Source organism: Peromyscus eremicus, chromosome 6 (assembly GCF_949786415.1).
Source record: "Peromyscus eremicus chromosome 6, PerEre_H2_v1, whole genome shotgun sequence".
NCBI classification, from domain to species: Eukaryota; Metazoa; Chordata; class Mammalia; order Rodentia; family Cricetidae; genus Peromyscus; species Peromyscus eremicus.
Window position 1 is genome coordinate 64977845 of NC_081421.1, and position 25233 is coordinate 65003077.

The 25233-nt window shown below is 45.4% G+C and overlaps 1 protein-coding gene across 1 annotated transcript; it reads left to right on the plus strand.

Annotated features, from left to right (window-relative positions):
* Nucleotides 1–10027: 10027 nt before the first annotated feature.
* On the plus strand, nucleotides 10028–10997 carry S100a8 (S100 calcium binding protein A8). The gene is made up of 3 exons (XM_059264832.1): nucleotides 10028–10044; nucleotides 10506–10667; nucleotides 10830–10997. Exons 2-3 carry the CDS (start codon nucleotides 10527–10529, stop codon nucleotides 10956–10958), a joined length of 270 nt encoding a protein of 89 aa, XP_059120815.1. The 5' UTR covers nucleotides 10028–10044; nucleotides 10506–10526; the 3' UTR covers nucleotides 10959–10997.
* Nucleotides 10998–25233: the final 14236 nt, after the last annotated feature.

The window sequence follows — 25233 nt, forward strand, 5'->3', positions numbered from 1 at the left end:
GCTATGTGTTTCTTCTTGTGTGTGTGCACATGTATACAAATAATATCACAAATATTCCCGGGACGTACCCAGGGCATGGTTCTGGGTATCCATGAATGTTCGGTGAAAGAAGTTTAGTCTTTACTATGTGGAACATCATTTGGGGGCAGAAGACATGCTCCTGCCTTAGGCGATCCCTTGCTTGAGTGGGGAATACTGGCCAAGAAGATACAATCGCAGTGGAGACTCAGGTAGTATGTCTGGGAACAGCAGAGAGCTGTCTGGAAATAAATGTCCAAGGGAACACGTGAGCTTCATTTACTCAGGCGGACACTGACGTTTGAATTTTACCCTTGAAAATGGGGTAGTGGAACTTGGGCGCTTTAGAGGATGCATCAGGTGGGGAGAACTTGGAGATTCAATAAGGGGTTCCTGCCCATTCTGGACTTGTGCAATGTGGACAGGTCAGTAGCTGCACAGAGGGACAGAAGGAAGAGAGGAGAGGAGGAGGGACATGTAAATGTCAAAGTCTTAGTCTTCAAGGACAGATCGAGGGAGAGGAGAGGTCCAGAGTGAGACCCAGGTATCTACCACTGGTGATCCTGGGGAAGATGATGTGGGTTGTTGACCTGGGCATGACCCGTGTCAGCATGGGAGCCAGTGTGTTAGGGAGCACTGTCCACTGGGTTCTGTGTACGTTGAGTCAGAGGGGCAAGGCAAGGCAAGCACCTGCAAAGCCAGCAATCCAGCCCAACAAAGCAGCAGACACCTGGCACGCGAAGAGTGATGAACAGAAGCTGGGAGTTGTCTGGAGGAAAGAGGGCTTGGGTGCGGTGATGACTGATGTTTCTCCTGACTCTGAGCTATTCATGACTCAATGGGCCAAGTCCTCCCGTGGTCCCTGCCCTCCTTGCTACCCAACTCTGTCATTCTTTTTCTTCCTGGAAGCCCAGAGATCAGGGAGGAATTCTTCAGGAAGTGTTTCTTTGCCTCCAGACATTTTTAGTGCCCATCTTGGTGGCCTGTCTTTTCTGAAGACTCCAGATCCCGAGTTTTCTGATAGCAGGGACTCATCACATTGCTTTCCTATGGGCAGATGTTTGCATCCTTTCCCCCTGAGAGAAAGTCCCGGAGAGGAACATACTTCTGTCTCTCTCCAGTTGGCCTAGTGTCCTCACACGACTGATTCAGCAGGTTTTTGAGGAAGGAAATCAGGGAGAGGATCCGTGGAACTGAAATCTAGTGACTTAGACCTATGGCCCTCCTGGGACACCCCTTGATTACTTCTTGTTCATGTCAACGAGCCAGTATCCTGGGTTATTCAGCTGCTCTTCCTCAGGGCCCAGGCATGTCCTGCTTGTTACATTGAAAAGTGGTGGGTCACATGACCCTTCAAGGTCCCCAAAGCTCTGGAGTCTGAGCACTAGCACTCACCCCAACTTCTGGCAGCCTCTCCATCGGGCTTGCTTCCTCTGCCCTCCTTTCTTCAGACCCTGGCTATTGAGACACCAACCTGGGAGCTCAGTGTTTTCCTGTAAACACAGCTCTAGATTGCTCCACATTGTCAGGTAATTACAAATTCTGCCTTTCCTCCAACATGCTTTCTTCCTTCTTTAACTGAACTCGGAGGTCATAACCTGTGTTCCAAGTCAGGTCTGGCTACCTGTCCCCAATAAGCCGATTAAAAGAGGAAGGTCACAAGTGGAAGGCAGAAAAAGGAGATTTAATAACCATGTGGCCCTGTTGGAAGGACAAAGAGATCCAGTGAACTCCCAAGTTCCTGAAGTAAGATCAAAATTTAAATAGCAGTCCAAGGATATGCACACTGAAGCAGCCCTAGTCTAGGTGTGGTCCTGTCTGTTACTGATCTGGGCTTCAGTCCATCCTGTCAGGCTGTCTGAGAAGTGGTTAGAACACTGTGAAATATCCTTCCTGGAGTCAGGCCCCCTCTGGCTGGTGCCTTTCCCCTCTCCCACCGTGAGCTCCTGGGGGACTTTCCATTTCTTTGGGGTCCATCGTTTCAATAGTCTGTTAGGCTGAGAGACACAAGGTGCTTCTTTAGAATGTCTTTGTTTCTGCCAAGCCAGTCATGTTCTCGGCACATATGTACGGGTCCTGCGGTTAGACAACCCTGCTACCCACTTAGAGGGAACATTAATCTGGTGGTAAGAGTTCACAGACCCACTACTCATCCTACTGGAGGTGCTGGGAGGAAGCCCTCACTCGGGGATACCTTTAGGTCCAAGGAACCGGAGGAAAGATGTTGAGTAGCACATGTACCTCAGTTTCCCTATCTTTCATATAGGGATAATTTTACATATAAGGTTCACTCTACTAGGTTTCTGGGACTATCAAAGGAATCAGCAAATGTAGACACACTTTGAAAAGATACGTGTTATTTTGTGGTAAGGTGGTGTATGCCAAATCATATAAAACAGTGCCTAGTGGAGAATAGGTATGAACCATGGGCTGATTATGCGTGAAAACTTGTGATACGGCATTGAGGAAAACATCCTGTTTCCCAGCTAGAGGTCATCTCACCTCTTGTTATGGTGGATGTATACCATCCTCTCTCATAAAAAAACGTAATGTGGCTGAATGTGATAGTTATTGCATTGGACAATGGATAAAGGCTTGGGTAGAACAGAGGAAAGGGGGTTAACTGTATTGTTGGGGAGGATGGAGGGCCAGGATGGATAGAGCAGATGCCACTTAGCTAGATGGTTAAAATAAAGAACTTGTCAGGACAGAGGCATTCCAGGCTGTGGAGGAAATACATGCTGTCACATCATATCCCAAGCCACCTCAATCCCAGTGTCTCATGGAGGGACTCAGTTTCCTTTGTACAGTGGGGTCTGAAAAAGCATGTGCCTCATAGGAATGAGAGTTAAGTGGGTTGTTGTTGTAAGTAAAGCACGGGGAAGTCCTCACAATGGCACACACCCAGTAATTGTCAACTATTAGCCTCCACTGTTCACTGCTATTACAGTCGTGGCTGCTGCCCCTGTGCATGCCAGGCACTGTGCTAGGTTGTGGTCAGCTAACAATGCCTCAAGTGGGACAAGCAGAAAGCCTCTCCTTGGTCCTCCTAGAAGAACAGGCTGAGAGACTCAGGCTCCTGTATCTATGACACAGATCACTAGCAAGAAGTGATCAGGAGCCAGAGGAAGGCTATGCATATGTCCATATCTCAGCCATACAGCCCCTCGTCCTGCATTACTTCCTAAAGCACCTCATGAGCCTAAGGTGACAGTGGACCAGGTTCAGGACTTGGCTCATTGATTCAGATATTAACAGTCTCATTCTGGAGGTTCACTGTCCAGTTACAGGATCAGCTGCAGAACCATGACACGTTCACGGCTGCTCTCTCCACCTCCAAGTTCTCACACCTCTAGGAGCACTTTGTACATTTTATTGTGAAGGCTCTCTCGCTTCTCCTCTCCTCTCTCTGTTTGGGTTTTTGAGACAGCATTTCATTTTGCAGCCCAGGCTTACCTTGAATTCCTGGCAATCCTCCTATTTTAGTCTTCCTGAATCTTGGATAGACACATTTGCCACCATGCTAAGCTTTTTTAGTGTAAGCTTTTTATTGAAACATGCTTCACATTAATAATAGTGTACAATAACCCTACAGCTTATGAGCTCCCCAGCCATGGGCTTTTGACCATGGTTACAATACCAGGCATAAAATTCCTTCTGTGGAGCAGGCTTCAGAATCCAAGCAGAAAATGGTTAGTTACCTGGTAGTAGTAGTACCCAGTGAAAGTTCCTTTTGCAGTGAGCAGCAGCCAATGAAGGGATGCATAAATGTCAGAAAACTGAGGATAAGAGGCTGAGTGCTCATTATTGCCACCTGAACCGCTGCCTACACTCAGGCAACATTGAAGAAGAGAAGGCAGGAAGAAAGGAAGAGCTAGAGCGTGTGGGCTAGCTTTATGTCAACTTGTCACAAGCTGGAGTCATTCTGGAAGAGGGAACCACACTTGGAAGAATACTGAGTGGCCTATGGGCAAACTTGCAGGTCATTTTCTTGATTGATGATTGATATGGGAGGGCCCAGATCACTGGATGCCACCCCTGTGCAGGTAGTCCTGGGTGTTGTAGGAAAACACGCTGAGCAAGCCATGGGGGAGCAAGTCAGTAAGCAGCACTTCTCCATGGCTTCTGTTTCAGTTCCTGCCTCCAGGTTCTTGTCTGGAGTTCCAGCCCTGATCTCCCCGAATGATGGACTATAAGCTATAAGATGAAATAAACCTTTCCAAGTGGCTTTTGGCCATGGTGTTTTATCACAGTAACAGAAGCACTAACTAAGACACAGAGGGTAGGGAGCAGTGCTGGGAAATGCTGTCTTCTGGACATGACACGGATTTCACATTCATGAACGCTCATAAGCTGTGGTCACCTCCACAAGACCCACACAGGATCAAGCAAGCCAAAATTCCAGAATGAATAGAGAGGATACTTTCAAGCCCCTACCCTTTACTAAGGAGTTACTGGAAGTTGGTAGTTTCTCTGGAAGGGAGAATCATTCTGATTTGAGGGCATGGCCATTTGGTAGGTTTCCCCTGCCTCACACTCTTGCACACATAGGCAGCGCTGATTGGACTTACTGAAAAAAAAAAAAAAAAAAAGACAACATGAAGTTTGGAGGGAGAGAGTTTTTGAAGTAGGGGGAAGTTGGAGGGGTAAAATGGAGAGTGTATTTTATTGTATATATGTATGGAATTCTCAAAGAATAAATAAAAAGAATGTGACTCTCTGGTAGGTTGACCACTCTACATGATGGCCCCACACCCATCTGTGTATAAGCAGCACTAATTGGCCTTAGTGAGTCATTATAAGAAAAGAGGACATGGAGTTGGGAGGAGGACATGGAAAAGATATGGGAGGAGCTGGAACGGGAAGTAGGGAGTGAATATGGTCAAAATACATTATATAGATGGTGAAATTCTCAAATCATAAAAAGAAGTCATGAGTCATATACTCATCTGGTATTGATTCCCATGAAAAATTTTGACTTTCTTTTTTCTTTACTAATTTTTAAATTAAAATTTTTATACAGTATATTTTGGTCATGATTCTTCTCCCCACAACTCCTTCTTAGCCACCAAACTTTGAGTGAAATCCATCTTACGCCTGTCAGAATGGCTAAGAGCAACAACACACATGATATGGAGTGAGAGGAACATTCCCCCATTGCTAGTGGCGCGTGAACTCCTACAGCTACTACGGAAATCAGTATGGTGGTTCCTCAGAAAATTGGAAATTGATTACCTCAAGACCCAGCTATATCACTCCTGGGCATATACCCAAGGACACTCCATCCTACCACAAGAACACCTGCTCAACTATGTTCATAGTGGCTTTATTAATAATAGCCAGAAACTGGAAACAACCTAGATGTCCCTCCATTGAAGGATGGATAAAGAAAATGTGGTACATTTACACAATGGAGTATTACTCAGCTATTAGAAAAAAAGACATTATGAAATTTGTAGGCAAATGGATGGAACTACAAAAATATCATCCTGAGCAAGGTAACCCAGACCCAGAAAGACAAACATGATGTATACTCACTCATAAGTGGATATCAGCTGTTAAATAAGGGATAATTACACTAACATCCACAGACCTAGAGAAGTGAGATAAAGAGGAGAGGTCTGGGGGGGATGCATGGATCTCCCTGTGAAGGGGAAATAGACTAGATTTTGTACGTGGACTGGGGGTGTGAGAGGATGGGAACAGGAGGGATAGGGTGGGGGAGGAAGGGATGTAGGGAGAGAATAATGGGAGAGACAACTGCAATTGGGGGGCATTTAGGAGGTGATATGGAAACTTCCTGGAACCTATGAGGTTGACCCTAGCAAGGACTCGAGGTACTGGAGGATGTGGAGCCTGAACCAGCCATCTTTTGTAAACAGGCAAGGCTTCCAGTGGTGGGACTGGAACACCAACCCAGCCACAAAAATCTATGACCTACAATCTGCCCTGCCTGCAAGATGTGCTGGGGCAATGGTGGCTCAGAGCTTGTGGGAGTGGCCAACCAATGACTGATCAACCTGAGGCCCACACCACTAGAGGGAGCCCAGGCCTGACACTGCCTGGATGGCCAGGATCTGGAAGCTGGATGGCTCAGAGATCTAGGTTAGAACCAAAGCCAACTGAGCAAAAGAAAAAAAAAAAAAGTCAGTAAAATTATTCCTGATGTTATTCTGCTATACTCATAGGCTCAGTGTCTAGTCCAATCATCATCAGACAGGCTTCCTCCAGCAGCTGATGGAAACAGATGCAGACCCACAGCCAAACATTAGGCAGAGCTCGGGGAACTCTGCAGACCAGGAGGAGGAAAGATTGTAGGAGCCAGAGGAGTGGAGGACACCAGTAAATGTGACCCACAGAATCAACTAAGCAGGGCTCATAGGGGCTCACAGAGACTGAAGCAACAATCATGAAGCTTGCATGGGTCTGCACTAGTTCCTCTGCATATATGTTATGGTTGTGTAGCCTGGTGTTTTTGTGGGACTCCTAGTGGAAATGGGGGTGTCTCTGACTCTTTTACCTGATGTTGGGACCGTTTTCTTCCTACTGGGTTGCCTCATCAAGCCTTGATATGAGGGTTTGTTCCTAATCTTATTGCATCTTGTTATGCCGTGTTTGATTTGTTATGCCCGATATCCCTGGGAGGCCTGCTCTTTTCTGAAGGGAAGTGGAGGAGGAGTGGATCTGGGGGAGAGGGGACAGAGGGGGGCACTGGGAGAAGTGGAGGGGAGGGGAACTGCTGTCAGGATGTATCGTATGAGAGAAGAGGAAAACGGACAAACAAAAGCAAAAACAACAAAGTCCCCAACAACTTAAAACCCCAAACAAAACAAAAAAGCAAAAGACCAATGAGACAAAAAATGCCCAAATAAAGCAAAATGAGACAAAAAGTTATCAAAAACACCAGGGAGGTCATTTTGTGTTGGCCAGCTTCTCTACTCTTGGGCATGTGGCTGGCTCTCAAGTGTGGTTGAGAGAGCACTGGAGAAAACTGACTTTCCCTTTGCCAGCAGGAGTGAATTGCAGGTAGCTTCTCGATTAGGTGTGGGGGCCTATGTCCACTTCCCTTCTCAGCACTGGGACGTCTGCTTTAGCCTGTGCAGGCCCTGTGCAGGCAGCTGCAGTCTGTGTGAGTTCATCTGTGCATCAGTCCTGTTGTGTCTAGAAGACACTGTTTCCTTGGTGTCTTCCCCCCCCCCAACTCCCCCCCCCCACTCTTACAATCTTTCTACCTCCTCTTTGGCATAGATCTTGAGCCTGAGGTGAGGGCTTTGTTGGAGACATCCCAATTATGACTGAGTATGAAGCAATTTTTATAGGTGCAGGCATTTGAAAATTATAAAACCTGTTTGTGCTCCGTTACAGGCGACAGCAATTTTGCTGTTTTCCTTCTCCGGGTGTACACTCCAGTAAAGTTACCTACATTCACAGTGTTGGACGGCTCACCTCCAGAACGTCTTTCCTCTTGCAACCCTGACAGGGCGTCCCATTAAACCACTGCTCATTCCTCCTTTTCCCCTCTAGTACCCATTCTGCTTTGGCTCTGTAAACCTGACTACTGGAGACACTTGTACAAACAGAACCAGACTTCTTCTTTCAGATCATCCACGTTCTATCCTGTGTCAGAACCTCCTTCCTTTACAAAGGCTAATACAATATTCCACTGTATGTGAAGCACACATGTTTATCCACTCATCCATCGATGCGCATGGCTCTTGGTTCCCCTCTTTGGCTCTCCTGGATGGTTTTGATATGACTATGAGTGAAGGAACATCTTTATGAGACCATGCTTTCCAATCTTTTGTCTATACATTCATAAACGGAACTGCTGGCTCCTATGGTAATTCTTTGGTGACCAAGGAACCACCACACGCCACAACAGTTCCACTGCAGTTTCACATTTTACATGCCTGTCACCGGGCACAAGGCTTCTCCATCCTGTTTCAGACAAAAGGCCAAGAGGGGCATGCTTCCAGTTTTTCTTCGTCTGTGGCAACACCTGTGATTTCCTACTTATTTTTATTTATTTAATTGTTGCATGGTCGTCATCCTAACAGATGTGAGATGGCATCCTGCAGTTCAACTTGCATTTCCCTAGTGATTCATGATGATGAACATCATTTCATGTGCTTATTAGCTGTTTGTATAAAGTAGGCAGAATTGTCTACTTAAATCCTCATTTCACTTCCTTTTGAGGCTGGTTTTATTGTTGCTGTTGAATGTCTGGGGTTCTATTATTTAAATATTAATCTGGTATGAGATACAAATACTTGCTAGTAATTTCTCCCTTTTCGTGTGTTGAAGATATATTATGCTTTTAATCTCTTTATAGTAATTGATGTAACTAAAGCACGGAGGGTGTTTAACTGGTTCAAGCTGGGTCACACAGCTATAAAGGAAGTGACTTATTAGAATCTCCTGGACAGTGAAAACTGGAAGGAGAGAGGCTAATCTGTCCCCTTCTCCAAGAAACTGTTACTTGGCTCGTTACTGTAGCAGCAGCAGCAGCAGCAGCAGCAGCAGCAGCAGCAACAACCCAGGCAAAACACTCAAGGAAGTGTTTATTTGGGCTTCCAATTCCAGAGCCTTTAGTCTGTCAGAGCAGGGAGTGCATGGCAGAAGGAGAAGGAGGAGGTGGCAAAGTGTCCCTCATAAAGAAGCAGAGAGCAAAGATGCCTTTACTGAGCTCCTCCTGTGTGTCTCCAATGGGACCTCAGCCTATGGAAAGTACTGTCCACATTTAAGATGGCTCTCCCTCCCTTAACTAATCTGATTTAGACAGTCCCTCAAAGACATGCCCAGAGATTTGTTTTCATGGTTTTTTGAATCCCATTGAGCTGATAGGCAAGACCAATGGTCACAGCTCTGATGGCCTGGGAGCTGATGTGGCACAGGACTGGTATCTGAGGACTTAGAGGAAGGAAAGAGGAGAGGAGTTTCCCCCACTGTCCCCTGCTCTTGTCAGGCCATGCTGGGGACTCCGCAGCTCTGACACACCTGCACTGGGAAATTAGGTGACTCCCTCCACATTTCTTGGCTGCAGTTTCCTCATCTGTCCACAGGCTGGCTCAGTGCCCTGCCTTCCTGATAGCCAGCTAATTCAAGTGGCATTTCACTGGGGCTAGATGATTACTTCTATGAATTCCTGGGAAGTGGCCCCTCTTCTTCCCTTGGGCATGAGACACACATGGACTCTCCAAAACACTCTACCCCTCACCATCCTAGAGTTGACTCCTCTCTTCCTCCCAGGCTCCTGAGGTCCAAGGCACAGTGACCATTTTGAGAGGGTGGAAGGGTCTCTCCCGTGATCATACAGTGACCCAGTGGCTGCTGCAGGGTAGATAGAAGACTAGCACTTACATACCACGGCTCAGGACATCCCTAGCTTCCAGAGCAGAGTGGTCAAGAAGGGTCATGGCAGTTAGGAACCAGTCCAACCCTTGGGAAGAAAGCTTCAGCACCCTTCAAGACTCCACCCACCCATCCAGATACAAGCCCACAGCAGTACTCCAAATGTACTGAAATCCAGTATCTAGGACCAGTGTTAATGTTTCTGAGGTCTTTGGTACTTTGAGGACCTGATGGAAGCTGTGTCTTCTGTGTACCTGCATTCTCACAGCAACACCCACCTTCAGAGATGCTAGACTGGACACAGAGGCAAAGGATCAGCAATGGCAGGGGGGAGGCTAAGACTGGGACTCTGTCTGGACACAGGGATGGGGTGCCAGGGGCCCAGAAAAGGACTGATTGCCACGCCCCATCTTGGTTCTTCCTGCTGGGTACTCCTGTCTGGTAAATGTCTTACCTGTTCCAACACTCCCACTTCCTCAGGCTCAGAAATGCCTACTGTGCTCAGTGATTGCCACATGGGCCCGGTTGGGAAACAGAGGCTGTGGCAAGTCTGGAAGGGAAGAGTTCTGTCTCCATATCCTGAGGCTGCGGGCAGCTGGCCAGGCTTTCCGCTATAAAAAGCAGCTGACACTTAGCTTCACATGCCCTCTGTCAGCTCCGTCTCAGGGACATCGGGTAAGTAGAGCTGTGTGAGTCTATCTCCCACTGTAGGCTTCCCTTAGGGAGGGTTGGGAGATGGAGTAGCCTTCTCTGAGATGGCAAGGAAGCTTGGGGAAGTCCTTAGCACAGATCAAATGCTTGAGGATGAAGGAAGTGGAATGAGGATGAGGAAGGAGGGGAGCAGTGTCCAGTAGAAGAGGGCAGGCAGTGTTTTGTGTGGAGTTTGCTACATTCGTGTGTGTGTGTGTGTGTGTGTGTGTGTGTGTGTGTGTGTGTGGTATGTGTGTGTACCAAAGTCCCTCCAATGCTCCATCCTATCTCTTCCCATCAGAGAGAGAGCGAGAGCCATTTAGTAATCTGGGTGGTACAGGCCAGGCCAAAGCTACTCCTTGGGTCACAAACCTTGTGACCATCCACTCAGTCTTCACTCTGCCGTGAGTAACTGCAGCACCATCCCTTGGGGCCCTTTCTTTCAGGTGATCCAGTCTTTAGCTACAATGCTGTCTGATCTAGAGAAGGCCTTGGAAAGCATGGTTGATGTCTACCACAAGTATTCCGAGGTGAAAGGGAATAAACATGCTCTCTACAGGGATGATCTGCAGAAGTTGCTCACCACTGAGTGTCCTCAGTATGTGCAGGTGAGGAGCTGCTGCGTTCTTGGGGTTCTCTAAAGGTGCTGAAATGGCTGGTCCTCCATGCTGCTTTTTCTACAGATAGCCAATGCTCATCTACAGATAGCCAGTGCTTAGTTTTCTCTAAAATCTTTACAGTCTGGCTTTCTTTCTCACTCTTCTTGACAGAAGAAGAATGCTGAAACCATATTCAAAGAGTTGGACATCAATATGGACAACGCAGTTAACTTCGAGGAGTTCCTTGTGTTGATGATAAAGGTGGGCCTGGCCGCCCATGAAGACAGCCACAAGAAGTAGCAGAGCTTCTGGCCCGGGGCTGGGCCCCTGGACATGTCTACAGAGTAATAAAGTTGTCATACCTCAGGCCTCTCTGAGTCTCTGCTTTACTAGGGGTGAAGGAAGGGTTGGAAAACTGGAAGGAAGAAGCCTGTTGTTTTGTCCTTACTGCTTAAGACTCTCCAGTCCTCCCCCAGCCAGTGACTGTCCCTCTCCTCACTGCTCCCCAAATCGTTCGGAGTATCTTCTGGCCTCTGAAGTTTGAGCCAGTGGTTCTAGGATTTAAAAAATTTAAAAGTCTAAAACTTAGACCTGACAGTTTTACTGGTTGTTCCTAAATGGGAGATTTGGGAATAGAGAGTTGGTAGGTGAATGGATGCTGTGGGACATAGCTTAGTTTCTAGTCAAATGCCTTAGGAAGTTAGTGGGATAGATATGAAGGGTGTGTATATTGGAGTGGAGGAGAAGCAGTGGGGAGAGGGAGGGAGGAAGGGAGGGAAGGAGGAAAAGAGAGAAAGAGGACTGATTCTCTGTCCTGTGGCAGGTGGATGCTCTTTAGTCAGACATTAAGCACTAGAAGAATCCCATCTGGTCCCACATCTTAGTGCCTCTTCATTTTTACTCCAAAATTCCAAACTCAATTAAACGGTACAGGAATGGGTAGATAGGTCAGTGTATTCATGAAGCTCAAAGGACAACTCTGGTCATCTGTGAACTGGCTAACTCCCCCATCATTACATCTGTGGATTTTGCTAGGGCCTAGTAAAATGAGAAAGTCAGAGACCTTTCACGAGAGCTTAGCCATTGAACTGGATTTCTTTTTTTTTTAATTTAAAAATTTATCATTATTTTTTAAATAAAAATTTAAATTTCATATGTGTTCTGTATTTACATCATTCGCCTCTTCCCTCTCCCCCTTCCACCTCTCCCATGCCATTCCCCCACTCCCTCTCAAATTCATGGCCTTTTTTCTTAATTATAATTGTTAAATACACATATGAGTAAACATGTAAACGCAACCTGCTGAGTTCATTTAGTGTTGCTCATGTATATGTTTTTAGGGCTGACCACTTGGTATTGGATAACCAATTGGGGGATCATCCTTGGTAAAGACTGTTCCTCTCAGCAGTCATTAATTGCCTAAAGCTCTTCATCTAGGGGTGAGACCCTATTCTCCTATTCACACCGCCATGCCAGTTGGTGTCAGAATTGTTCAGGTCTTGTTTAGGCAGCCATATTGTTGAGATGTCACAGGGGCAGCTTCCCTGTCATACGTAGAAGACACAATCTCACATCACTAGATATTCTAGTCATCTGGCTCTTAACAGTATTTCTGAACCCTCTTCCATGATGTTTCTTGAGCTTTACGTGTAGGGGTTGTGTTACAAATGGATCAATTATTGCTGGGTACCCCAATGTCAGTTATTCTCTGTGTGCATTTGACCAATTATGGCTTCTGTAATATTCTCTGCTGCAAAAACAAGCTGCTTTAGTGAGGGATGAGAGCTGCACTTATCTGTGGGTGGAAGGAGGACTATCTAGAACTATTTAGAAATAATTTGGTGTAGGAAAATGGCAGTCATAGGCTCTCCTCTAGAGTCTACCATCCACAGGTAGATGGCTAGGACTACAATATCGGCATGAATTCCCTTCTAGTGAGTGGGCCAGTAGATGGTTGTTGGTTACTGCTGTATTCAATAGTGTATATGTACCACATATTTATTATCCCTTCTTCAGTTAAAGGATGTTTAGGTTGTTTCCATTTCCCAGCTATTGTGAATAGAGTAGCAACAGACATGGCTGAGTGAGCATCTGTTGGGTAGGATGTGGAGTCCTTTGGTCACATGTTAAGGAATGGTATGTAGAGGACAAAAGGTCCTTGTGCACACAGATAAGCATTGGAGAAACCAGGAAAGTTAAACACACTGACATCCTTCAAAGGAAGGATTCTTCCTGGAATGCGAGGAATGGATGTAGTTTACAACCTGGTGATCCTTCGCTGTTTGATGAGCCAGGCTCTGTCCATATCTTCTAGAATTTATGTTTTATTTATACCAGACCCCCCTTCCCCAACTCCCCAACTAAAACCTTGAGCATTACCTCTAGGCCACAAAACTCATCCATGTGAGGAGTTGTCACTTGTACTTTACAACAGCTTAAGTGACTTCTATGCTGTCTTAGGGCCAGGTCAAATCCTGACTCCCACAGGTATTGTGATTACCTCAGTCATTCTCCCTAGACCTTTATCTTGAGCATTGTTTCTAAGTCAACAGAATCCATCTTTACAGAAGAAGCCATATGTACTTTGTAAAGAGCTTCAATGAAGACATATCTTGAGCTTTGTTGTACTCACAGGACTGAGTTAACTGTTATCAGAAAACCTTTTCTCCAAAACTGTGCTGTGCTTAAATAAGACTAAAACAAATGAACTGGTGTCAGACTCTTAAAGTTTTGGTTCAGCACTGGTTACCAAAGTCAGGATGAACAGAGATTTATTCTTGTCTCATCATGGACCTTTTCTCTGCCATCCAGAGGCCTGCAGGGACCCCTCTCCTAACAAGAGTATAGCTGAGTCACATGGTAGAGCTACTTTGAGCTTTTTGAGAATACTCCTCCACACTGTTTTCCATAGTGGTGAACCAGGGTGTACTCCCAGGAACAGTGAATGAGTGTCCCCTTTCTCCACCTCCTCATCTCCACTGTAAGTTTAAGTTGTTTTGTTGATCTTTGCCATTCTGATTAGGGTAAGAAGAAATCTCAAAGTTGTTTAAATTTACATTTCCCTAACTGCTAAGGGTATTGAACACTTTTTTTTTTGAGACAGGGTTTCTTTGTGTAGCCTTTGCTATTTTAGAACTAGCTTTGTAGACCAGGCTATCCTCAAACTCACAGAGGGCCTGGCTCTGCCTCCCAAGTGCTGGGATTAAAGGCATGTGCCACCACTGGCCGGCTTGAACACATTTTGAGATATTTCTTAGCCATTTTAATTTTTTTCTTTTGAGAATAATTTGTTTAGATCCATAGCTCATTTAAAAAAAAACTGGATCATTTGTTTTCTTTTTTCTTTCTTTTTTTTTGTTTTTGGTTTGGTAATATTTGTATTCTATATTTTCCATTTCTAACCAGGAAATTAACTTTTAAAATCAGTAGATCTGTGCTATCCTTTCAGTACTAGAATACAGAAATGAATGAGACTTAATCCATGCCCACAAGGAACTCATGGGTAAATCAAGGAAATAAACCTATAAGCAAATGCATTGTAATATCTGGCAGTAAGTGTATGTAGATGGAGTTTTTTGTTGGGATCTCAGGTCAGCTCTGTCCTGCCAGCCACTTCCAAATAACCACACATAGGCTGGAGAGATGGTTCAGCCATTAAAGGCTAGGCTCACAACCAAATAACCACACAGAGACTTATTATTAATCATAATCATTTGTTTTCTTAATTCTTTGTATGTTCTGGATATTAACCCACTACCAGATATATAGCTGGCAAAGATTCCTGCTACTCCACGGGCTTCCCTTCACTTGATTGACTGTTTCCTCCAGGCTAGGGCAGAGCTGAAGCAAATCCTGGAACAGTGTGGGTGGGACTGAGCAGACCAGGTCACAAGATGTATGGCCTGGATTAGATCCTGGGATTAGGGAGGGTGCAGAAAGCCTAGGATTTGAGGAACTCACCAGATTGTACCTGAGCACAGAATGAGTACCCTACTTAAGGCCTGGAGGTGGTGAAGGCAGGTTAACGTCAGGTAAGCTGACCAGATTGGACTGGTATGTGTGACCAGGGCCAAGCCTGGTGGTTGGGAAAGGTATAGGAAAGACTAAAACATTATTATTAATCATTATTAATTATTATTATTATTATTATTATTGTGTGTGTATGATAACATACATGAAGGTCAGAGGTTAACTTGGTGGAGTTAGTTCTCTCCTTTCCACCTTCCACCTTTACATGAGTTCCAGGGATTAGACTCAGGGTATCAGGCTTGAGCACCAAGTACTTTACCAGTTGAGCTCTTGGTCTGGATTTCTGATCTGCGGCTTGGGAAACTTTTGATTGTCCTTACTTGTGTGTTAGTGATGCAGAAGATAGAGAGCTGTGACTAGAATCATCAAATTAGGGTTGGTGACTTGTCCAGTGGACATGGTATATACCCCTGAAGTTGAATTCAAGAGGAATGCTGCATTTTGAATGCACGAGTGTGTGGAATATTCCTTCACAGCTGTCACCACATTCTCAAAAGTGTCAAAGATGGATCTGCACCAAACCTGAAAACCTGAATTGGATGCTCAGAAACTATGTAAAGGAGGGAGGAGGGAACAGATTTCACAGAGTGTCCTCCACATGCACACAGTGGCACATGCAGGTGCACACTCTCATGATAACAATAAAATTAAAACAGTGTCAAAGACTTCAAAACCTTGAGAACACTCGTCCTAGCTGTTGTCTTTTTGTAGTACAAGGTGGACTGTTGTGGGTTGTATTTTGGATAGGTGGGTAGAGCCTTTGGGAAGAACTGTGTTCCCAAGGGTTGGATCAGTTTCTATCTGCTGCCCACAGCCCTTCCTGATCTTGCTTTGGAAGCTTAAGGTGTCCTGATCCCTGGGAGGATGACACCGGCTTGAAGTCTGTCTGCCCTGAAGTAGCCACCTAGCTACTGTATGATTGCAGCAGGGACCCTTCTTGGGCAGTTACCCTGCTTAGACAGTTATTGTACCGGGTCTCTGAGCTGAGCTGAAGAAAGGAGCTGACCCTGAGATGGCCAGGTGAGGGTTCTTTGGAGAATATGGGTGTGTTTCATGCCCAATAGTAGGAGAGGAGAGACCAATTACACAGGGATTCACAAGGATGTGCAATTCCCTAAAGGCCAGTAAAGTATTATGAGATACTTACCTGGCTGCCAGTAAGATGACTCATTTCTGAGCACTAGACTTACTGCTTGTAGTAGACATTAAATGCAAATGTAGAGGAATCAGAGGTGCTTCTTATTTACCAACATTTCAATCAATAACCAGTTGGTTATTAGCAACATATTTGTGCAAATAGTGGGCAGCCAGTGTGTTAAGAGTAAAGATTGGAACTAAATAGGTATGGGAGTATAGTCACAGAATAGGAAGTGGAAATGCCATGTCACACAGGTAGAGAAACAGGCCTTCCAGGTAGCCAGGCCCTCCACAGAGGGGGCTGACAAGAACACAGCCAGCCTCCCTACCGCCCAGGGTCAGAGGCAGCATGACTACTGTCATGTCTGTCTCACTGTCATGCATTAACCAGTCCTATACATCCCATGCGTCACACACATATCAACCAGGCCCATTGCTCTGTGAAATTCTCCACTCTGCCATTCACCCCAAATCTGGACTTTCCAGGAAGTTGCTGCTGGCGCAGATCATAGGGTGAATAAGGCCCTTTCAATCTAATTTGGTTACACGAAGGAACTTTACCTATTTCCTTGTAGCATAGTACCTTCCCTCCCTCTATCTCTTCCTTCTCCTAAGAACCTTAAAAGAAGACACACCTCGCTTTGTTTGGTGGGGTGGAGTTAAGATTTTTCTTCAGATCCCCTCTATACTGTTAATAAATCTTTTGCATGAAGGAGGAGTCAATTAGACTCCACGCCTTTCTCTCCAACCTCTCTCTACTCCCTCCCTAAAACCTAACAGAGAAGTGAGAGGTATGGAGTAAAGTGCTTATTTCAGTTTTATGAATGGATACCTTCTTTCATCACCCTTCTAAGGCAGGAGCGTGGAACACACTGTGTAATGCAGAGAGAAGGATAATCTAACTTGGAGATGGACTCCTGTTATTCTGCTATGTGTTTTGCTAATGCATAGTTCAAAAGTGAATAGTGTCACTAGTATCAAAGTGGTCCAGGGAAAAGATCGGAGAGGTTCTGGGTTCACCAAGATACATTCCAGGTCCCACTTAATACTGAGAGAGTATGATGTATGGAAAACAGCCCCCGAATACACAGAAGAGAGCAACCTATTTAGTTGGATGGTGGAGGTGATGGTGTGTGTGTGTGTGTGTGTGTGTGTGTGTGTGTGTGTGTGTGTGTGTATGAGGGTGTGGGAGGACATGTCTCAGTGCTTTGGATTCCTCTTGAAATTCTCTCTTGGACTTTTCACTAGATATTTGGGGGGATGTAGTCTTAATAATGCTTGCCTTTAGTTGAGATTTAGTGAGTTAGCTTTCTCTAAGCCCACCTAGATGAACCATAGGAAGGTGGCCCAGATTGCCCTGTGAATGGGGCACCAGTTGGGAAGAATTAGATTAACACAAAGCTACCAACAACAGATCCCAAGCTCATGGTTGGGCAGGGAAAGATGAGGTAAGGGAGACAGGTCCTAGATGCTCCATGGAGGGTGGGCTGGGATTATTATAGCGGACAACATTAGGTCCATCATAGGAACAATGGACAGAGTCAGATAGGGCCTGTGGCCTGGAGCACGGTGATTTGGTTTTCTGTTTCCTCAGATGCAGAAGAAGAACAAGGCAGCGGGAAGTTGAGAAAAAGTGACTTGGCAGGAAACCTCATGCAACACTTGAACCACAGAGGAGACCTTGGCTCACCGATTGAGGCAGATCCGGCCACTGAGATTTCCGGGGCCTGCAATTTTCCTGTCTATCCAGGTTCTCCACCCAAGACTGAGTTCAGCCAAGATCCCCCTGGTTGTAATAATGGTCCAAAAGGGTATAGAGAGGGTCTGAAATTGGACACAGTCTCCAGCAGCTGAGCACAAGCGTTTATTCTGTGGAGTACGTTCACACATATTCTATTTGGGAAATGAACCATTTTGGTTGGGTCCAGACCTCACCTCACCTGCTGGCCTCCAAATTGGTTAAAGAGGGCCAGGCGAGCTACTGGTGTTTATTGGGTTCCAGCTGTGCCGTAGTGTGAAAGAAAAAAGTAATTTCCAGCCCGAGATAAGGCAAACGGCGGCTGCTTATTTCCCGCCATCATCTCTCTTAGAGGAAAGTAGGTCTAGTTCCGTGTCATCATTTGACACTTGAGAAAAGTGTTCTGTGAGGTATGTCTGAGTGCAAAGTTTCAGCGGATAAACAAGGTTGTATTCTCTATCTGCTGGACAGGGCAGTGTAGTTTACAGCTTGGTCAACATGGTAAACCGCAGACGGTCATGGCCATCACCTTGTTTAAAGCTCAGCGACTCACTTAAGAATCTTAGACATTTGTTTTTCGTCCTCACATATTCTTGAATATTCGTCCAGCCATCTTTTTAGCAAAAAAAAAAAAAAAAAAAAAAAACTTTGACCGTTCTTTTGCTAAAGAATTAAAGAACAATTTTGACATAGCCCTTCTGTACTTGTTGGTAAGTTCTCACTTTTGCTTGAGACACAATGGCGATGTAATTCATGTGTTTCTCATAACAACCTTGTGAGAGAAGGAATTCTGGTTTCCATTTTGCTTATGAAGAGACCCAGAGAGGTTAAGAAACTTGAACAGCTGTTAACGAGTCTGGCAAGTACAGAGCAAGGAGCAGACCCATGCTCATCGTGGGTGGAAGAGGCTGATAATGTGTGCAGTGCTCCCTTCTAGCCGGCTTTCTGTCTAGTGAGTGGACAGGGCCAAGCTTCCCTTCCTCCCTCTGCTTGCCTCTCTAGCTTTTTTCTATCGTCTCTCTTCAGTGCTTCTGCTGCCCAGGGTGCCAAGCAGGTGCCAATGAACTTGTTTCTGGGGCTCTCTCTTCTGCCCAGGACTCCACCCAAGATGCCTCAGGGCCTGAAGTCCTGGTGAATCTTTCCTGGTGTGAGCAATCTTCCAGACAATGATTTCTATACATTCTTGGGAGTTTCCCCACTCTTCCCCAGATGGAGGAACCTTCCTTCCAGTCTTCTCTGAAATCCAAAGCATTGTTGGCTTAGTCAATCCCCATTTGGAGCATCCCCCACACTTTAATAGCATACCCGCAGTCCATCGTCAGTCTGGTGGGAATTCTGACAGCTATCTGCAACCTGACTGGAAAAGCACAGCTCAATAAAGTTTACCTGGAACATGGACATAAAGTTAGACAGGTTTACACATTGCCAATGGTGTGTAAGGTAAGTATGCTGTGCAGTCTTACCCCACTACCCAGGTCATGGCTTTGGACTAGAGACTCTTATAAATGAGAATTCCCCGGCTGAAGTTACAAGTGCCAGGTTGGCTTATATATTCTTTTGTGGGGTGCTGGTCACACTCAGGTAGAACATATTGTTTGGGATTTTGCATCCAGAGACATTTGGGCAAAATGATCTGGACCAGGATGGTTGACAGTCTGACATCACATGGTTGCCAGAGACATCCTTCCAGGAACAAACCAACAGATGACTCTATTCTGTATGTGTCCTCATACCTGGCATAGTCACACATGCCCTGGGAAAGCAGTATCCAACCTGTCATTGACTCTAGTGGAGATATCTATACTACCACCTTGTCTGTTTAGGACCATCGACTCACTGAACTTACTAGGTATCTGAACATGCTGATTCTCTGCTGCAGAATATGGTCACATTTTGTTACTACAACAACTTCCTGCTGTACATGGATACATTTCTTAGGTATTGTAGAGAAACAGTGGGAGAAATCCAGAAGCAGGTTACAAACCTATTGTAATAAGTCCCCCTATTGGTTACAAACAATGGAACTGCTAAAGAGCCCTCTTTGGCTTCTTGTAGTAGTTTCCTACCTGGATAGATGGGATTTCGGAAAAGCTCATTGCTCCTGGTCCAGTCATTCTGTCTGTTGTAGGAACCTCCTTGTCTAGTGAATTGTGTTCTGGCTCTGGCTCCACAATTAAGCACCGAGAGCTCTGTTAGTCCAGGCGTAACATGGATCTGAGAGATAAACCTTGGTCATTAGATCCAGGGAAGTCTGAGGGCACATGGAATTAACTTGCTTTGCCCTGAGTGGAGGGATTGGTCCCCATATGACTTCCTGACCTAGTGACCTCAGTGTTCTTTGTGTGTAAAACCCAAGGAATGCTTTTGGAGACTCTCAGTTCCTATGCATCCTGGGGCACATGCAGATGGAACTCCATCTGCTTTGGGTGGTTCTGAGGGACTGGCTTGCCATGAATTCTAGTTTCCTGTTGTTGGTTCAAGCTTTGCTTAAACCTGTGTGAGAGTTCTGTCTTATTAGCTTCCTGTAAGTGGCAAAGTAGCCAGAACTTCAGAGATGTCTAGCTCCAAGTGAGTCCCAAGTACTTCCCATGGCTTCTCATCGACAGGACATATATTTTGGCGAGAACCTTGCCCCTGGAATGGAGCCATGCATCTCATTGGCTGACTTCAGCACCTTGCTCTTCTTTATCACGGTGACCTCAGTGTTATTGCTGAGGAAAGTGTATGGCCTCCTTCAGTTCTAAAGTCTCACAGGGCAGCCATTGATGCCAGTTTGTTCCTGAACTTGGCATAGGGCTTTTCGCACAGTGACCTATAGAATTCTTTTGTTTAGTCAATTTTATTTGTAGTTTAAAAATATTTCAGATCAAAGGGCTCAGTGCTGTCAGAAAGGGACTATGAGAGTCTCGTCTTGATGCGTATGCGTCTTGCAGCTAAGTGCCCAGCAGCTGATTGCCCAGAAGCAGCGGGAAGATGAGGGTCAGCCCAAATAGGGCGCTGGCTCCAGTCTTCCCACCCTATACACCCTTTTCTGAATCATCACCAATAAACTTTTTTTTAATTAAAAAAAAAAACATTTCAGAGTACCACACAATTATGTTTCCTCATTTTCTGATCTGCAAAACAGATACTTTAAATGGAGACTTAAAAAATCGAATTAGGTATGTCCAAAATGCAATAATTATGCATGTCATTTAATTCACAAAGTGTAATTTGCTAGAACATATTCAAAGAATTTAGAATAGGCAGCCAGAAGAAATAGGACTGAATTGAGCAGTCAACTACTTAGACATCTAAAGAGAGCAATGACTCAAGCCTGTCTAGGAGGACAGGGTTTTTAAAGGGAAAATTGGAAATTAACTGTATTAAGATAAAGACTAGGGGAAGAATTAAAGATTGGATCTGACAGAAGAATGTCTATGTCTTACAAAAATCATTAAAAAAAAAGGTTGAGATGGTATTATTTTCTGAAATAAAAACTTACCCTGGTTTTAGGGAGTTTTATAACAGCAAAGGTTTTGGAGACAGGTAAGTTTGACACTTGAGAAAGTTACTTCACTTCTCCAAACTTATTCTTCATTGCAAAATAGACATTTGACCAACCCAGCCCCGAGGCTGATTTATGGCTTAAAGAAGGCCTTTTTGCAAGGTGGTGTCTGGTGTGTTGTAAGTGCCCCAAACCTCCTTATTTCTTAACTAATGGAGATTCTTGTAGATTTATACAAAAATTAAGAAGGCACTGTAGACAAGTCCCACCTACCTGTGCTTGGTTTCTTGTGTTGTTTAACATGTACTACATTTGCTCAAATTGATCAGTCACCACTGACACGTTATTTTAAACATTCCTTTCATTCAGATTTCCTTAGCTTTCAGCTGAAGCCTCTGCCCTTCTGGGACTATAAGTTCACTTGGATTGTTTTTAATGTCATCATCATTTTCTTGTTGTTGTTGCGGTAAACATTCAGCAAGTGCCTCTCCCTGTCCTTCACTTCCCAGCAGTGAGACTTGCTGTTTTGGCCTTTGATGGGAAACAAGGGTGGAGCTGAACTTGGAAACTAGGTCTAGGCCCTTGCCTGAGAACTTTCGGAGAACTTCGGTGTCGGTGAGTGGCTGTGCAAGAGACTTCAAACTGGCACCAGGGCGAGGTGTCGTAAGTAAAACGGGGGCAGCCATTGTTGAATCGAAGCCCCAGATTGGATGTTGTTCTTGAGCACCGTCCTTCAGTCATTTCCAAGTGAATCACAGACTTTTTTTTAACCTAAAGCCTTATGAAAATCTCTTGTCTAGTGTTGCTCGCTCGCACTTGCTTTTTCCCATAATTCACGTGTGTGCGTTGAGGATTCAGCGCCTTTACTTTGGTTAGTACTTAGAGATTGTGCTTGTAGGTGGCTACTTTGCCATCGGAGGGTGCTGGAAGTCAGTCTGTCACTTGATCTGTCACTTAGGGGCTGAAGTAGATCTGCTATTGCATTCCCATCCACATGGTTCTCAGTGCTGAGTATTTAGTCTCTTGCCCTTCGGGGGACATTCCAGGCAGGCTTTTTGTACAGTACAAGCTAAGCTGACCTGCAGGCCACAGCCTTGGAAGCCAGCAAAAAGTTCTGGACTCAGTGGAAGAATAGCCACAGGCCTCTATATGAGAATGCTTGGGAACCACCATGATTTTGACTTGGCCAACACAAGAAGCCTTCACAGTTGAAAGAAAGCAAGCTAAACTATTGAAATCAAAAAGGGTGATTTCACTGCCTGGATGCCTCCCAAACAGATCAAGCCAATTGACTGTCTCACCCATTCAGAGGGCCTGATCCAGTTGGGGGCCCCTCAGCCATTGGTTCATAGTTCATGTGTTTCCATTCGTTTGGCTATTTGTCCCTGTGCTTTATCCAACCTTGGATATGTAGAATTAAATTATATTGTAAAATAAAATAAAATAAAATTTAAAAAAAAAGAAAAAAAAAAGGGTGATTTCTCACATTGTCTGACACGGCACTGGGCATGCAGAAATGCAGCACCTATCCTTCCAGAACTCAGTCTGAGGAAACCTTTCTTCACCTTGCCCCATCCCAGTCAAGAACACAGACATGATCTTCTTCTGAGTTTCCGGGCTATCTTGTGTTCACCACCCAGTTCTCCTTATGTTTGCCCACAAGCCGGTGTTGAGAATGTGTATTTGGCTGTCTGTCACCCGCCTCCATTAGATGTATGGGTTCTAGATGTATGGGTCTAGATGTATGGGTCTAGATGTATGGGTCTAGATGTATGGGTTCTAGATGTATGGGTCTAGCATTCAGTGAGCCTCTGCAATAACTCCCCAAGTGCCCTCCCAGCCTTTACTCCTGAGTTCCCAAATCTGCCTTTCATGAAGCAGCTCCCGTGATCACTACACAAAAATCAAATCATGCCACCTGCCTGGGAAAACCCCTCACCATTCTCCAATGCATTTGAATACATTCTCATGGAGACAGTCGGTTCTTTTTTTTTTTTTTTTAATTTATTTATTGTATTTCATGTGCATTGGTGTTTTGCCTGCACTGGAGTTACAGACAGTTGTGAGCTGCCATGTGGGTGCTGGGAATTGAACCTGGGTCCTCTGGAAGAACAATCAGTGCTCTTAACCACTGAGCCGTCTCTCCAGCCCCGACAGTCGGTTCTCACTTGGGTCTCATGCCAATTATCCTCTCTGTAGCAGGATCTCACCTAGCAGTTACTTGACTACCTCATCTTCTTCCTCCTTTGTTTTCTCAGCAGGACTCATAACCCTCTGAAATGGCCTAGGCTACATATTTGTCCTCCTTGGTGATATTTTACTCTCCCTGAGAGCAGGGACCTTGTATGCTTTGTTGACAGCCAGTGTCAATAGCAGCCTCTTGCATTAGTGGCTGACTCTGGGGAATGGGTGAGTAATCAATGGATGTTGGTTTCCTTGAATGGAGTCACTATGCTCTGGCAGAAGGAAGGAAGAGCTGACACTGAACACAGGAAAGATGCTTTGGATAGTACTAGGGAGTGTGGGAGATGGTCAGCAGATGACTCACATCAGAAAAGGTCCCACAGGCCTTGCTGTGGTACAGACTCCTCTCCCTAGGCCTCAGCATTCATTACGAACTTCTCCTAACTCTTTTAAGAACAGTCAGCCCCCTCCCTCCCTAGCCACCACCTAAGAGCCTGCATGGAAATGCTGTTCTCTTCCCACTCTCCCCCTTTTGTGGTACCCACCCTCACTAGCTGCCTAGAGCTCTCTGGAGTGGGGTGCTACTCTGGCAGTACCCGGAACCTGGCCTACAGCTTCCTCTGCAGGGGCTAAACAGAAGCAAGGTGATGGTGTGGAGGGAGAAGCCAGCTCAGTGACCTCCAGGCACTGTTCAGCACAACATTGGGAAGTGATCTTCCCTCAGGCCCCTCTGCCTACTAACACCTGGCCTTGTCACTGGGGGAAAACGAAAACCTATAAACCCCAGCAACAAAACCTAGTCCTCTTAGACTTTCTTGCACTTTGATTTTTTTAGGGCGTGTGCCCTGTTTCACTTATAGGGCCTAGGATGCTTGTGTTGAGTAAGAAGAAGATGCCCCAATATTCGAAGATGCTAAATGTTCTCTTTGCCATAAAGACTCCGTGTAACTGTGTAAACACTTGGGATTTTTCTCCTCTGTTCCGAGGTCTTGTCTTGTTTTCTTTTTTGGGTTTCTTTCTAGGAAAATGAGAAATTCATGAAAGGGCTGGAGATGCCCCTCCACTAGGCTTTCAGCTTCAGGCAGCTGCTTCACAGCCTGGTTAGCCTGGGCTCCTGAAGGACAGCCCTGGGGAGGCAGGGAGGGCAGCAGCACCAAGGTAGTAGCCAGATGGTTCCAGGACCACAGTGTTTTTTTTTTTTGGTCACTTGCCACTGCTGCCCCCCCTCCCCCCCCCCCCCCCCCCGCCCGTACTCCCTGGTCAGCTCTGGAGTACTATCCACCCCCCAACTAGCAGGGGTGAGTCAGGGGGAAGCACTGATTCTCCTCCCTCTGCAGGGAGGAGTTTCCTAACTGAGCAATAGGGATAGAAAGCGTGAACCTGGGAGTGCTTTTTATAAATTATTTTCCTTGTAGATTTTATTTTTAATTTATCTCTGTGACCTGCCAGGGAGAGGAGAGAAAGAAATGCTGTGAGCACATGACAAAATAAAATCAAATAAAATGGAAAAAAAAAAAAGAACAGTCATAATGATGTCTGATCAATGGCAGACAGCGTATAGGACAGTGGTCCCAGAAGACTCCATATGATGGAGCTAAAAATCCGTGGTTCAGTGATGAGTAATGTGTGTAAGGTACAAGGCCTCACTTGTGTGTGTTTCTGGTGATGCTGGTATAAACAGAATCACCACATTGCTAGTCAGATAAAAGTATAACACACCCAACTATATACTGTACATGATACTTGGTCATTTTAACAAATGACTGTGTTACTGGTTTATGTACGTATTATTACTCATTATTTTAAAATGTGCTCCTCCTATTTACAAAAATTGTTTACTGAGGGGCTGGAGAGGTGGCTTCATGGTTAAAAGCACTGGCTGTTCTTCCAGAGGACGTAAGTTTGACTGCCAGCACCCACACGGCAGCTTACAACTGTCTGCAGCTTCAGTTCCAGATGCCCTCTTCTGGTGTTCAACAAACAGCACCAGGCACACATGT

Coding starts and splice junctions, on each gene's coding strand:
- S100a8 (XM_059264832.1), top strand. CDS start 10,527: ATGCTGTCTGATCTAGAGAAGGCCTTGGAAAGCATGGTTGATGTCTAC. Junction 10,668..10,829: donor AGTGTCCTCAGTATGTGCAG/GTGAGGAGCTGC, acceptor TCTTCTTGACAG/AAGAAGAATGCTGAAACCAT.